Source organism: Neovison vison, chromosome 7 (assembly GCF_020171115.1).
Source record: "Neovison vison isolate M4711 chromosome 7, ASM_NN_V1, whole genome shotgun sequence".
NCBI classification, from domain to species: Eukaryota; Metazoa; Chordata; class Mammalia; order Carnivora; family Mustelidae; genus Neogale; species Neogale vison.
In genome coordinates, this window is record NC_058097.1 from 157,723,945 (window position 1) to 157,738,660 (window position 14,716).

Here is a 14,716-nt window from a genome sequence, read left to right on the forward strand (position 1 = left end):
TGGGAAGAATATAGTATGGGAAATAATGTGATAACATGATAAACTTTCATTATGCTTTATGCTCTTGGTAAGGGTTCTGTTCATCAGTAGGCTATTAGTAGTTTACATTTTTGGGGGGTCAGGAAGTTATAGACAGATTTTCGACTGCATAGAGGCGGGGGTCAGCACTCCTAACCCCTGTGTGGTTCAAAGGTCAACTGTAATTCAACGGGGCGGAGGGGGGGAATAAATAGGTCTCTCTTGAGACTGTCTACCTGAGGGATGCCTGAAGAAAATAGACTCATGCCTGCATTTTAATGACAGGTCCATGAGCGATCACACACGGGAGACCGGCCTTATCAGTGTGAGCATCTAGGCTGTGGGAAGGCATTTGCAACAGGTAAAAACATTAATTTTCTTCATTTCATAGTTCCACTTAGGGGGCAAGCAGGGACTGGCCAGGGGCAGGGACTGGCCAGGAGCAGGAATTGACCGCTTGCCTTTGTGTGAATTAGTAGATGCTCAATAACCAGGGTTTCGGTCTCTCCTTTAACTTTCTCCTGTCCTGCTTGCTCTATTCTCTCTCTTTTTCTTTCTGCTTCCATTTTTCTCCTCAGGCCTACCTCTGCCTGCGGTGGTGTTTCACTCCATACTCTGCTTTCTTTTAGCAGAAAAATAAAGGCCAAGCATTAGAAGCAGACACAGAATTTAACATTAGGATAGACCTGAGGGAACCATGGGCAACAGGGACTTAGTAGGGGTTGGGGCCTGCCTGGGGAGACATCCAGCAGGGCCAGCACTGGGACCAGGCCTCCTGACTTCCACCCTATTCCTCATTTAATCTGAATTCCACCTCAAGCTTTCGGGGTAGGAGTTGTGAACATCTAATAAGATTTGGGCACTTTAAAAAGAGAAACATATACAACCTCTTCTAGACAGAGTTGAAACTATGGAATTTCCAGCATGATGACCCTTAGCTGTCATATTCTTGTCGATTGTTGATAGCTGCTCTGTTGTGTTTGCCAGTATTATATCATATTTTTCAATTGTTTAATCTCAGTTGGCGTGCTTAGAGGGATCTCAAATAATGAAATTTCTTTTCTATTTTTCTTAAAGGTTATGGATTAAAAAGTCATGTCAGAACTCATACAGGAGAAAAGCCATATCGGTGTTCAGAAGATAATTGTACTAAGTCTTTCAAAACTTCAGGAGATCTACAGAAACATATCAGAACTCATACAGGTACTGGTATGAAGAAATACCATATGTAGGCTGGGATTTGACTGACTGATTTAAGACCAGGATTTTTTTTTTTTTTTTAATTTTATTCATGTATGTGAGAGAGAGAGAGAACATGTGTGCCCATGAGCTGCGGGGAGGGGCAGAGGGAGAGAATGAGGGACAAGCAAACTAAGCAGACTCCCCTCTGAGTGCAGAGCCCGATGTGGGGCTTAATCCTAGGACTCCAAGATCAGGACCCAAACTGAAGTCAGAAGCTTACTGACTGAGCCACCCAGGCACCCTGAGGCCAGGAATTCTTAAAAAAAATTTTTTTAAAGATATTATTTATTTATTTGATAAAGAGACAGCAAGAGAGGGAACATAAGCGGGAGGAGTGGGAGAGGGACAAGCAGAGCCCCTGCTGAGCAGGGAGCTGGATGCCGGGGGCCCATTCCAGGACTCTGGGGTCATGACCCCAGCCCAAGGCAGGTGCTTAACCGACTGAGCCACCCAGGTGCCCCGAGGCCAGGTATTCTTAATCTGCAGGGAGGGGACTTGGGAAGGAGTCTCTGGAAATTTCAGAGTTAGCTTCAAGGGTTTCTCTTAAACTCCTTGCTGTTTATATCTTTCCAGGATGAAGGCCCATAATTTTGTTAGATTCTCAAAGGGGTCCATGTCCCAAAAAGATGAACAATAGTCATAGATACAGTTTGTAGGTATTATAGTCATAGTCAATAGACTATAGTCATAGATACAGTTTGTAGGTATTATCTGAGCAATAGGCTTATTTACCGAGGATTGCACATCTACTTCGTAGCCCCGCTCAGACTAGAACCTAAGGCACCCAGTTCCTTCTCAATTCAGCATTGCTTCTCCTTGTCAAGTTGCTGCTAAAGAAAATGAACTCCTAACAGCCCTACAGAAAGAAAGGCTTATTACTTCCTTGTGATCATCTCTCACCCCCTTTAATTTCCTCCTCTCCTTTTCCTAAAGGGTACTTTGTTTTTATCTCCCCTCCCCTCTCTTTCTTGTTCTTAATTATTTGTAGAATTGGAATACCGATTATAAAGGTAATTATTTGCTTTGGATGAGAGCTGGAGGAATCTCAGAAACTGTTGATAAGAGATGCTGTTACAATCTATTGATTAAGCTTATTTATAGCTTAATAATTTAGTTTAAAATTTTACCACAGATGTTTTAAACATAGTCTGATAACTTTGTCCCCAGATACTTCTAAGTATTCCAAAATAGTTCAGCAAATTTCCATTGAGGACTTGCTAGTCATTGAAATTTAGCTTATAATTCATATATGATCCCAGATACGCTTTGCTTTACGGTGTTCAGGAACAAAGCTATAGATCTCTGCTTCTATTTTATTCATGTATTTATTTTTATTCATTGTTATCAGATGCAAGTGTTTCCAAATTCCTGCAAATTCTATTTGGATTTGCTGTATAATGCCAACCTGTTATTTAAAAGTTACATAAAAACATAATCTAGTTCCATTAATATTTGGTCAAAACATTGGGATTGTGATTCCTTTGATAGTACTCACTTAGCAAACCATATAGTCATGCATCAGTTTTTAAATTGTGAGTATTTTCATTGGTAAGATGTTGGATTGAGTAAGCAGGCTTCAGGGATGTCTGTTACAAACACAAATGATTTCAGCAAAAACAAAGCAAGGTGCTACAGGGTCAGAGGAGTAGTGTATGTAACACCATGGGAATTGCTGGAATGCTAGATTCCTTATCACAGCAGGTCAGAGCTAGGAAAATGTTAAGGTCATCTAGAGTCAGAGAGAAGGAACTTACCCAAGACAGACTCTTTTCCTTAGGTTAACATATTGAGGGGGAAAAAAAAAAAACTTTCTTTAAAGAAAGGATCAGAGGTTCCTGCTCCTTTTTAAATGATTTATTTTGGAATGATTTTTAGCAGCAGGTAAATCATAATTTCACTTGGCCAAAATAAAATAACCAACTTTTATATATAGGTAAATATTTGTTTATCTACATACACACAGATTATTTTTTTTAACCACAAAAGTTGTTTGCTGAATTTGAGCTTATTCTAAATAGGGCACATGGGAATCAAAACCAAAGACTGCTTCCTGCCTAACAGTTTAAAGGCCCTTTAAGTTCTGAGGTTGTATAAAGCAAGTATGAAGAAAAGGAATGTAATTGGCAGAATAGACTTTTTCATAAGCTTGGATTATGAGCACAATAATATATTCAGCAAGTATATTGATATGTATTATATGCTAGACACTAGATTTTTAGAAAAACAAAAATTTTTTCAAAATATTATAAATTGAGTTAGGATATAAGCTTTTGGGGGATTCTAGGGTTCAGACTTTTTTTTCTAGTTAATTGATTTTTTAATTTATTTTTATTTTTTATTGTTCAAATACTATTCTTACTCTTTAAAAAAAATTTTTTTTAATGATTTTATTTATTTATTTGTCAGAGAAAGAGCAAGAGAGAGAAAGAGCAAGAGCGCTCATGCAAGCAGGGAGAGCAGCAGGCAGAGGGAGAGGGAGAAGCAGGATCCCCGCTGAGCAAGGAGCCCAGTGTGAGGCTCGATCCCAGGACCTTCGGATCATGACCTGAGCCAAAGGCAGACGCTTAACCAACTGAGCCCCCCAGGTTTCCCTATAATTCTTATTCTTGACTCTATTTTTCTTTTGTATTTCTTTCTGATTTTTTTTCTTAGCTCATTTTCTTAATATGCCCATCTGGATGACTCCCATCTTGGAAGGTCATGCAATCAGTGACAAGTTTTGAACAATATTCTGATTTCCTATAGAAATTTAAATTTGGGAGCACCTGGGTGGCTCAGTGGGTTAAGTCTCTGCCTTCAGCTCAGGTCATGATCTCAGGGACCGGGGATCGAGCCCCACATCGGGCTCTCTGCTCAGCAAGGAGCCTGCTTCCTCCTCCCTCTCTGCCTGCCTCTCTGCCTACTTGTGATCTTTCTCTCTGTCAAATAAGTAAAATCTTTAAAAAAAAAAAAAGAAAAGAAAAGAAATTTAAATTTGGAGTTGAAGATACTATTTACAGGGAAAAAAAGGAAAAAACCCTGAAAGGGAAGCCCTGAACCGGAAGACTAGAGTCTTGAGTATAATCCTAGGCAGAATTGAAGGATAAGACATTTCAATTTTTGGAGTGCCTGGGTAGCTCAGTTGGTTAAGCATCTGCCTTCAGTTCAGGTCGTGATCCCAGAGTCCTGGGATCGAGACCCAAATCAAGCTCTCTGCTCAGTGGGGAGTCTGTTTCTCCCTCTCCCCCTACCCCTGCTTATACTCACTCTCTCATTCTCTCTCTCTCAAAAAAATAAAAGCTTTAAAAAAAAATTTTTTTTTTTGCACCATGTAATTTTTTTGTGTGTGTGTTTTCAGGTGAAAGGCCTTTTAAATGTCCTTTTGAAGGCTGCGGTCGGTCTTTTACAACATCAAATATCAGAAAAGTGCACATTAGGACACATACAGGAGAAAGACCGTATTACTGCACAGAACCAGGATGTGGGAGGGCATTTGCCAGTGCAACCAATTATAAAAATCACGTGAGAATACACACAGGTAACTGTCTCCAATTTTTTTTGTCTCTGTCTTTCTTCCATAAACCATTTTCCAGTCATTCCTTCCCTCCTCCTAACACTTGGCGTGGTGGAGGGGGATTAAGCAACTTCAAAAAAACCTTCCCATTAGCTTTTATACATTGATTTATTTAACAGACACTGAACATCTGTTGTGTGTTCCCCTGCCGAGCATCAGAGATACAGAGACAGATACGACATGGTCAAGGGCAATTAAACTGGGGAGAGATGATAGACCTCTAATTGCTATGGAGTGCAGAGTGTCTCCCATTCCTTGAACAAGATGTTTTGGGAGTAGAGAGGGGAGCAGCCATCTCTGTGAGAAGGGAGAAGCATTCAGGGAAGGCTTTCCAGGGGAAATTGACTTTTATTATTTTATTATTTTTTTTTAAGCTTTTATTTATTTATTTGACAGACAGAGATCACAAGGAAGCAGAGAGGCAGGCAGAGAGAGAGGAAGGGAAGCGAGCCCAAGGACTCGATCCCAGGACCCTGGGATTATGACCTCAGCTGAAGGCAGAGGCTTTAACCCACTGAGCCACCCAGGCGCCCCGGAAATTGACTTTTAGACGGAGTCCTAAAATTTCCTAGGTAGAAGGAAGGGGGACCATGATTCCTGACAGGGGAAATGTCACAGTTAAAGGCACAAAGGTACTAAAAGCATGATTTATTTGGAGAATATGGCAGGCCTAGGGCACACATAGAAGACAAGCGTGAAGTGAGGTTGGAGGGACAGGCAGGAGCCTTGTGTATGTGCTGTCATGGTGAGGGTGTTTCTTAAACTGGCCTTTGTGGTGTTTATGGGGCAGAGGGAAAGGGGCAGTCTGTGGCTATATTCTTCTTTAAAAAACAGCTTTATATAATTCACATAATGTATAATCACTTAAAAATATGATTCATTGTGTGCCAACTCTTCCTCAGTAAAAATGAATAAATTCATTAACTGAAGTATATAATTCACTGTTACTTAGCATAGTCACAGGGTTGTACCATCAGCACGACCCAATTTTAGAGCATTTTCATTCCACCTAAAAGAAACTCCGTACTTAGCAGTCTCCTCCCACCGCCACCCACTAGCTGTAAGCAGTCTTCGTTCTGTCCTTATGGATTTGCCCATTCTGGACATTTTAGCCACATGGAATCCTATAACCTAGGGGGTTTTGCATTTGACTTCTTTCACTTAGCAGGGGTTTTGAGGCTCAGCCATGTCACAGCATGTATCCGTAGTTCTTTCCTGTTAATTACTGAATATTATTCCATTATATGAATGTGTCACATTTTATTTCTCCATTGACCAGTGGCTTTCACTTTGGCTGTTATGAATAATGCTGCTCTGGGCATTCATGTACAAGTGTTTGCGTGGAATTCTATTTTCATTTCTCTTGGATGTATACTTAGGACTGGAATTGCTGGTTCACATGGCAACTCTGTGTTTAACATTTTGAGGAACTTCCAAACTGCTTTTTCTCTAGTGACATGTGAGGTTTCCAGTGCTCCACAATGCAGCTATCAATTATTATCTTTCTGCTTGTAGCCATCCTAGCAGGTGTGAAATGGTATCTATCTCATTGTGCTTTTGATTTGCATTTTCCTGTATCCGAGAGATGTTGAGCATCTTTTCCTGTGCTTATTAACCATATGCAGGTCTTTGGGGAACTGTCTACTCAGATCCTTTGCCCATTTTTCAAATTTGGTTCTTTTAATTGTTGAGTTGTAAAAATACTTTATTATATTCTGGATACAAGTCCCTTATCAGATACATGATTTACAGATATTTTCTCCCATTTTGTGGGTTTTCTTTTCCCTTTCTTTTCTTTTTCTTTTTTTTTTTTTCCGAAGAATCAGGGTCTTTTATTTATTTATTTATTTGACAGAGAGAGAGATCACAAGTAGGCAGAGAGGCAGGCAGAGAGAGGAAAGGAAGCAGGCTCCCTGCTGAGCAGAGAGCCTGACATGGGACTCGATCCCAGGACCCTGAGATACGACCTGAGCCGAAGGCAGCGGCTTAACCCACTGAGCCACCCAGGCGCCCTTCTTTTCCCTTTCTTGATGGTACCATTTGCAGTACAAAGGTTTTTAATTTTGATGCCGCACTTTGCAAATGTATTTTTAGTGGTTGGAAAGGGAAAGGCAAAAGGGAGGTAAGGCAGAATGTACATTAGTTTTTCAAGAAGTTGTTTAATACATTGTCTTGATTACTGCTATTAAGAGTAACTTTGGGGACGCCTGGGTGGCTCAGTTGGTTGAGCAGCTGCCTTCGGTTCAGGTCATGATCCCAGCATCCTGGGATCGAGTCCCACATCGGGCTCCTAGCTCAGAGGGGAGCCTGCTTCTCCCTCTGCCTCTGCCTGCCACTCTGTCTGCCTGTGCTCACTCTCTCTGACAAATAAATAAATAAATGGGGAAAAAAAAAGAGTAACTTTGCATTAATTTAAAATTAAAAGACATTTTTACAGAAGTTGCAGTGTTTCTCTAGCTGTATTCCCCGGATCCCTGAGTATCTCTAGAAATCTTTTCAGGGATCCACAACAATCCCTTCCCTTTGAAGAGAGTACATTAACAAATTTGAATATCACCATGGTCAGAGAGGAAACCTTAAGAGGATTTAAAGAAGGTTTGCCTTTTATTTTTTTAAGATTTTATTTATATTTGAGAGAGAGAGAGCACACAGGGAGAAGAAGGAGAAGCAGGCTCCCTCCTGAGCAGGAAGCTTGATGCAGGACTCAATCCCAGGACGATGGGATCATGACCTGAGCTGAAGGCAGACGCTTAACAGATTGAGCCACCAGACACCCAAACATTTGCTTTTTCTTAGGGAAAAAAAAATCACTCAGTCCATATTATTGAGAGATTTAAAAAAAAATTTTTTATCTATTTATTTGACAGAGATCACAGGTAGGCAGAGAGGCAGAGAGAGAGGGGAGCAGGCTCACTGCTAAGCAGAGAGCCTGATGTGGGGCTCAATCCCTGGACCCCAGGATCATGACCTGAGTCAAAGGCAGAGGCTTAACCCACTGAGCCACCCAGACACCCCTACAGAGAGATGTTAAAGGGAAATGAGACCAATGGCAAGTAAACTGAGGGCTGTTAGAATATTCAAAGTGAGTATGAGATGGGGAAGGATACAGATGAAAAGACATTGAAGAGGTATTGGCACAGGACTTGGTTAGTCTCGAGGTGTAAAGAAGAACCTATCAATCTGGGTTGTGTGAATCACAAAAAGGGGGAGAGCAGGTTAGAAAGGGAAGATAACATTGTCAGTTTGGAATCTATAGTCTCTGGGTCTCTCTCCCCTTTTGAACTCTAACCATCTGTATGTTTGCTGTAAGGATTTTCAAAATTTTTACCCAAAATTTATGATCCAAACGGAAAGCCCACTGTAATGAATCTACTTGTGATGCATTTTTCTGTGAAAGAAAAATATTTTAAGTGAGTCTATTGTGAAAACATAGGACACACTGAAGTCATATTTCTGTACGGTCATGTCTTGTGCTTACATTTTGTAGTATGCGTTGTTGCCATCGTGTTCCCTCCGTGATTACACTGTTCTCTTAAAAAATGGAAAAGAACACCATAGATTAGAAGGAAAAATTATATTTTCCTACTATAATGTATATTTCTTTTATATCTTTAAGATACTTGATTTTTAGATTATAGTATGTTTGTGTTGTAAAAGGAAAACAGAATTCCTGATTCTGTACTGTATCATTGTGTATTACAAATCATCATATACCTACTACTGAGTTCACTGAATGTTAAATAATTAGATAACTGGTGTTTGAAGTACTTCATATTAGGTAGATGTTCTTGGTGGATTATAACACAGGTGCTTAAGAGCCTTTGTATGATATTTGGGGAAATTGGCTGTTTTGGGTTTTTTTTTTTAATCTTTAAAAGATTTTATTTATTTCTCAAAGAGAGAATGCACAAGACAGGGGAGATGGGCCTAGGGAGAGGGAGAAGCAGACTCCCTGATGAGCAGGGACCCTGGGATCATGACCTGAGCCGAAGGCAGATGCTTAACCAACTGAGCACCCAAGTGCCCATTGGCTGGAATTTTTAGATGGGCTGGGAAAACATTATTTTTCTGATGTAAAGCAAGTGGAATATAGATGCATTACCTAAGAGTTTACTATTCCACATGTTTAATGTGCAAATTAGATTCCAGTAAGAGGGATGCCTACATTAAGTTTAGAGGTTTGGAACATTTAAATAAAGTCGTGCTCTTGAATGTGACCGTACATTGGATTCACTTTTCTAAAAATAGACTTATTCACCATATTCTGTCTGCACAAATCTGACATAATTTTATGGAATGAAATCCAGGCATCGGTATATATTTAGCAAGCTCCAGGTGTGTGTGTGTGTGTGTGTGTGTGTGTGTGTGTATGTGTGTGTGTAAAAATACATAAAGAAATTACCACCTACCTGGTCTTTTATGTGATTGAGAAGCAGTGAATTAGAGAGATGCAGTACAGAGCTATAATTTTTGGTCTGACCCAGAGGATGTCTGGAGTGGAAGAAAATATTAGCTAATGATATCAGGTAGATAATACAGTAAATGCCCACATTATGCTATAAGTGGAGTGCAAATATTCAGCTATGTAAAATGCAACCCATTCTTTCAGGTTTGGTTAGAGGACCCAGTTGAGGCTGCGCAGATAGCCAGTAGGGAGCGCCAAAGCCCAATTCAAATCCACTTCTGCCTTGACTGTGGTTTGGTGCCACCTAGGGGCGGTTTCTGCTCCAGCCTGAATATCAATGGAGCAGCTTTTCTGTTTGGAATTGCCTGCCATTTCCCTTCCTGGCCTTGCCCTTACTTACCACGTCTGTCCCACAGACGTTTACCAAGATAAGAACATTAACCTACCCAGCTTTGGGAACATAGACTGGGCAGAGGAAGGAAGCAATTTCCAATTACTTTATGCTCAAACTTATGTTACAGATTACATCAGGGTGAGATTTTACTGTTTGTGGGTGGTTCTACTGTGTTTAGAACCATGCAAGAAAATGTGATTACCCAAGGAATGGTACAAATGAGAATGAAATAAGACATGCGCGTGTATACACACGTGCGTGTGCACATTTTAGAAATTATATGGGTATCTCCTTTTAGATTTCTAAGTGTCTAGACCATGTCTAGTAGACTTTTTAGGCAATCATTTTTTATTGTCCTTATAAAACCCTTAGGGAAAGATGTATTTGTTTTAAAAATAACTGCATTATTTTTTTAGTATAGTATTAATATCTAGCTTGTCTAGTTGTACTTAACAATCAATGAGTTTTATCAAAGCTTAACATTAAACTTGGCAACATCTCCGTCCTTTTCTCATCCCTTGAAATTAAGGGGAAAATGGTATTCAGGCACGAGATAAGACTCAGAAATCAGACTACCTTTTGAGCCAAGACAAAAACCATAGTTAAGGGAGTCTTTTCTTGTGTTTTGTCTTATGGCGGTATAGAAAGAGATCTGAGAACTATCTATTTTTGCTATTAGTTGCCTCCCCACCCCCCGTGGGAGAAATGGAATGATTATGCCTTCATATGCAAAGCTGATTTTTTGTGTGTGTGTTCTTTACTTAGGTGAAAAGCCATATGTTTGTACAGTCCCTGGGTGTGACAAAAGGTTTACAGAATATTCCAGTTTATACAAACATCATGTTGTTCACACTCATTCCAAACCATACAACTGTAACCACTGTGGGAAGACCTACAAGCAGATCTCCACGCTGGCCATGCACAAACGGACAGCCCACAATGACACTGAGCCCATCGAGGAGGAGCAGGAAGCCTTCTTTGAGCCTCCCCCAGGTGAGTGTACTTTCCAGTAAAGCTCTGTCTATGTTAGGGAATTAACAGCTATCATAATTTGTGATTCATAGCATTTCCTCAGATCACAGAGTTTTATTCAAATAATCACACAGACATAGAATTTACAACTGTAGTAAGTGCTGTCAAAGAAATGGGCTTGGTGCTCTGGGACATCTAAGGGAAGTTGACCTAGTCTGGAAGGTGTTTTTGTTTTGTTTTGTTTTGTTCCCTGTTTGGTTCTCCTCTTGTTAAACAGAAGGATCGCAATAGAGTGGGTTTAGGACCCACAGCTTAGCTCAAATGGCAGTTTTTCTTTTGTCAGACCTGGTTCCATTTGCATATAGGACGGAGGGTTTTAGCTCTAGACTGTGGCTTCTGTTCAGCAAGAAAAGCTGTATTGTCACTAAAGAAGTCCTGGAACCTGGCAGCTTGGAGATTAAGCTTATTTCAAGTGACAGTGGCCTGAGTGGTAGGAGCAGAGGGGTCTGCCACGCCGGGAAGCAGAGGAAGGACCCACTGCCTCCCCGATGTCTAGAACAGTTTCGCCTTGCTTCGAGCTGAGTTTGAGTGACTTCTTTTGCTGCTTATTAAGTGACCGCTAGGTATAATAGACTGTGAAGGCAAAGAGTTGCAGTAAATCACTTGCAAAGGCCATGTGAGCTTCCTAGTTTTGTAAAGTTCATTACAGGTTAGCTAGGCACAGTTCTTAAATAGGTTAAAGTGACAGCTACTAGGAGAGATGGGAGAGGGTGGATGGAGGTAAATGTGGTGGAGAGGCAGGGATTTGGCAAGAAGGGGAAATAAGGAGCAAAGTCAAGAGGACATTCCAATAGAGGGAAGGGCACATACAGAAAGACCTCAGGGTGAAGGGAGCAAAGTAAATTGGAGAGACTAAAAGAAGTCTGGCCAGGGGTGCCTGGGTGGCTCAGTCAGTTGGGTAGCTGCCTTCAGCTCAGGTCTTGCTGGGATTGAGCCCCGCATCGGGATTCCTGCTCGGCGGGGAGTCTGCTTCTTCCTCTCCCTCTGCCTACCGTTCTGCCTGCTTGTGCTGTCTATCTCTCTATCAAATAAATAAATACAATCTTAAGTCATGATCCTGGAGTCCCGGGGTCGAGTCCCGCATCAGGCTCCCAGCTCCATGGGGAGTCTGCTTCGTTCTCTGACCTTCTCCTCGCTCATGCTCTCTCTCACTGTCTCTCTCTCAAATAAATAAATAAAATCTTTAAAAAAAAAAAAAAAGAAGAAGAAGAAGAAGTCGTCTGGCCAGTGGGGTGCTTCTGCCCTAGAAGGGAAGGGAGGAGCAGCTAGGCTATTTGGGTGCCCTAACAATGTTGGTCTTAAGCATTAGAGCAGTGTAGCACTGCCAAATAACTTCATTGATTCATGTGCTATTCAGCAGTGTTGTAGGAGACAGAATCATTCATTTCGATAAGAATAAACTCTTGGGAAAAAATGTTAGAGGATTGATTACATTCTGTAATTTCATAGGTGAGGAAGTAGAGTAAATGAAGGTTTTCTTAAAAAAACAAAACAAAACCTGGGTTGTCCTGCTGGTCACCGCATACCTCCTAAACAAGATAGATTTGAAAATGAAAAGAAATCATATTTTCCTGTTCTTAGAGTGAAGTGTTGAAAAATTTTTAGGTGAAAAATGCTGGTTGGAGAATGAGGGGAAGAGCACATCATTTGCTCCCTGCTGCGGTGGTTCCCTGTAGTTCTTGTTTGTCTTTTCAGTCGTCTGTCATGTGTCGAAGTAACAGCTCCTTCAGTCCTGGGTGCTGTGTTTTTGGCAAAGCACTGTGAGCGCACACGGTCCAGTAGCCCCCCAAATGCTGGGTCCTTGCAGTTAGAAAGCAGGCTTTGTTTGTTTGTTTTTTTAAAAACAGTCTTTAATGATGACAAGCTCGGGTTTTAAAATTCTTTTTTTTTTTTTTTTAAGATTTTATTTATTTGTCAGACAGAAAGAGCACAAATAAGGGGAATGGGCAGAGGGAGAGGGACAAGCAGGCCTCCCACTGGGCAAGGAGCCAGATTCGGGGCTTGATCCCAGGACCCTGAGATCATGACCTGAGCCAAAGGCAGACGCTCAACCCACTGAGCCAGCCAGGTGCCCTGAAAATTCTTTTTTTAAGCTTCTTCAATCTCTTCCTTCAAAGTTGATCTTGCAGATGGTCTGAATTTCTTGTATTCTGGAAATAGTCTGTGAAATACTGGCGCACATTTTGTTAAAAAAATAATCAACAAAGATTGTTTTTCCAAGAATACCGATGTGTTTGCATTCCATTCCTCTCATATGATTCTTGAGGTTTTGTAGCCCATTCAGAGAATAGTATCTGAATGGCTGTGACACAGAACAGACAGGCGTGAAGTAATGACTGCCGTGGAGATTACACGCCCGGGATCAGAGCCATATGCAGCCACTACCGTGGAGAAGTACTCTTAAATTAGCATAAGTCCTTCCTTGAAGGAAAAAAAATATCCCATATTTGCCCTTTTTCTGGCTTCGTGGGAGGTAGAAAGCCATAGAAGAGAAGGATCAGCAGGCTTCCTGGTTGCCAAGTATAGCAGTAATGGACTGTTGAAATTGCTGTTTACTTACTGGTTCTTTATGAAATAAAGAAGTGGATGGGGGTTCCTGTTCTGTCCCTCATTAAATGATTAACCTTACCCCAGATAATATGTCATTACCTTGTCTTTACACAATGTGGTCATTGTGTACTGATGACTTGCAATCAGTCACTTGTGTTAAAGAGTAAGTAATTTAGTATTATAGTAGTTTCTGTTGACACCACATTCTGGTTTTGTGGTTAATGTTTATGAAGATTGTCTTATCATTTTTAACAGCTTCTTAAGTGACTGCAAGAACTTCATGCATACTTGCCCTGTTGGAAGGGTTGTTTGCCAGGCAGTCTTCCTGTCCTGTACCCCCCATGCCCTGGCACACATGCATGGTATCACTGAATGACTCCAAGTAAGAATAAAAGGGGTCTCCCAAAATTAGGAGTTTTTTTTAAAGACTATTTATTTATTTGAGAGAGGGAGAAAGAGGTATCCTGAGCAGGGGGAGGGACAAAGGGAGAGAGAGGAGCAGGCTCCCCGCTGAGCAGGGATCCTGATGTGGGGCTCCATCCCAGGACTGATCAAGACTTCAGCGGAAGTCTGATGCTTATCCAACTGAGCCACCCAGACGCCCTCGAAATTGAACATTTAAATTTGATTTGGAGGGACGCCTGGGTGGCTCAGTTGGTTAAGCGGCTGCCTTCGGCTCAGGTCATGATCCCAGCGTCCTGGGATCGAGTCCCACATCGGGCTCCTTGCTCGGCGGGGAGCCTGCTTCTCCCTCTGCCTCTGCCTGCCACTCTGTCTGCCTGTGCTCGCTCTCTCTCCCTCTCTCTCTGACAAATAAATAAATAAAATCTTTTAAAAAAAAAATTTGATTTGGAAAGCTTCGGTTTGGTCTGCTTTGATTCGGTTTGGCTCTACAAAAGTGGAGGTGGAAGAATTGGAAAGAGGTGCTGGAAGCCATTTTTATGATTTGGAATATAATACATACACACTTTATACAAGTATTTCTGTCATGTTTAAAATATTGTCTTTTTTTTTTTAAGATTTTATTTATTTATTTGACAGAGAGAGAGATCACAAGCAGGCAGAGGCAGGCAGAGAGAGAAGGAAGCAGGTTCCCCGCTGAGCAGAGATTCCCGATGCAGGGCTCAGTCCCAGGACCCCGAGCGAGATCATGGCCCGAGCCTAAGGCAGACGCTCAACCACTGAGCCATCCAGGCGCCCCAAATATTGTCTGTTTTTGAAATGCAAATCAGAACTACACTGCAACATCACCTCACACCTGTCAGAATGACTAAAATCACACAGGTGTTGGTGAGAAGAGAACCCTTGTACACTGCTGGTGGGAATGCAAACTGGTGCAGACACTGTGGAAAACAGTATGAAGGTTCATCAAAAATGTTAAAAATAGAATTACCCTATGATTCAGTAATCAAATTACTGGGTATTTACCTGAAGAATACAAAAACACAAGGGGCACCTGGGCGGCTCTGTTGGTTGGGTATCAACTTTTGGTTTCAGCTCAGGTCATGATCTCAGGCTTGTG

At 41.3% G+C, this 14,716-nt stretch overlaps 1 protein-coding gene across 6 annotated transcripts in view; it reads left to right on the top strand.

Moving 5' to 3' along the window:
- Positions 1–14,716, top strand: part of ZNF143 (zinc finger protein 143) — a 61,444-nt gene that overhangs the window by 33,292 nt on the left and 13,436 nt on the right. For 5 of the 6 annotated variants that reach the window (XM_044258802.1, XM_044258803.1, XM_044258800.1 and 2 more), the window contains 4 exons: positions 304–379; positions 1,096–1,221; positions 4,598–4,777; positions 10,378–10,605. In XM_044258802.1, coding sequence (XP_044114737.1) covers positions 304–379; positions 1,096–1,221; positions 4,598–4,777; positions 10,378–10,605 — 610 coding nt within the window. The remainder of the gene's footprint in view (positions 1–303; positions 380–1,095; positions 1,222–4,597; positions 4,778–10,377; positions 10,606–14,716) is intronic. The other variant, XM_044258806.1, reaches the window with a different exon arrangement.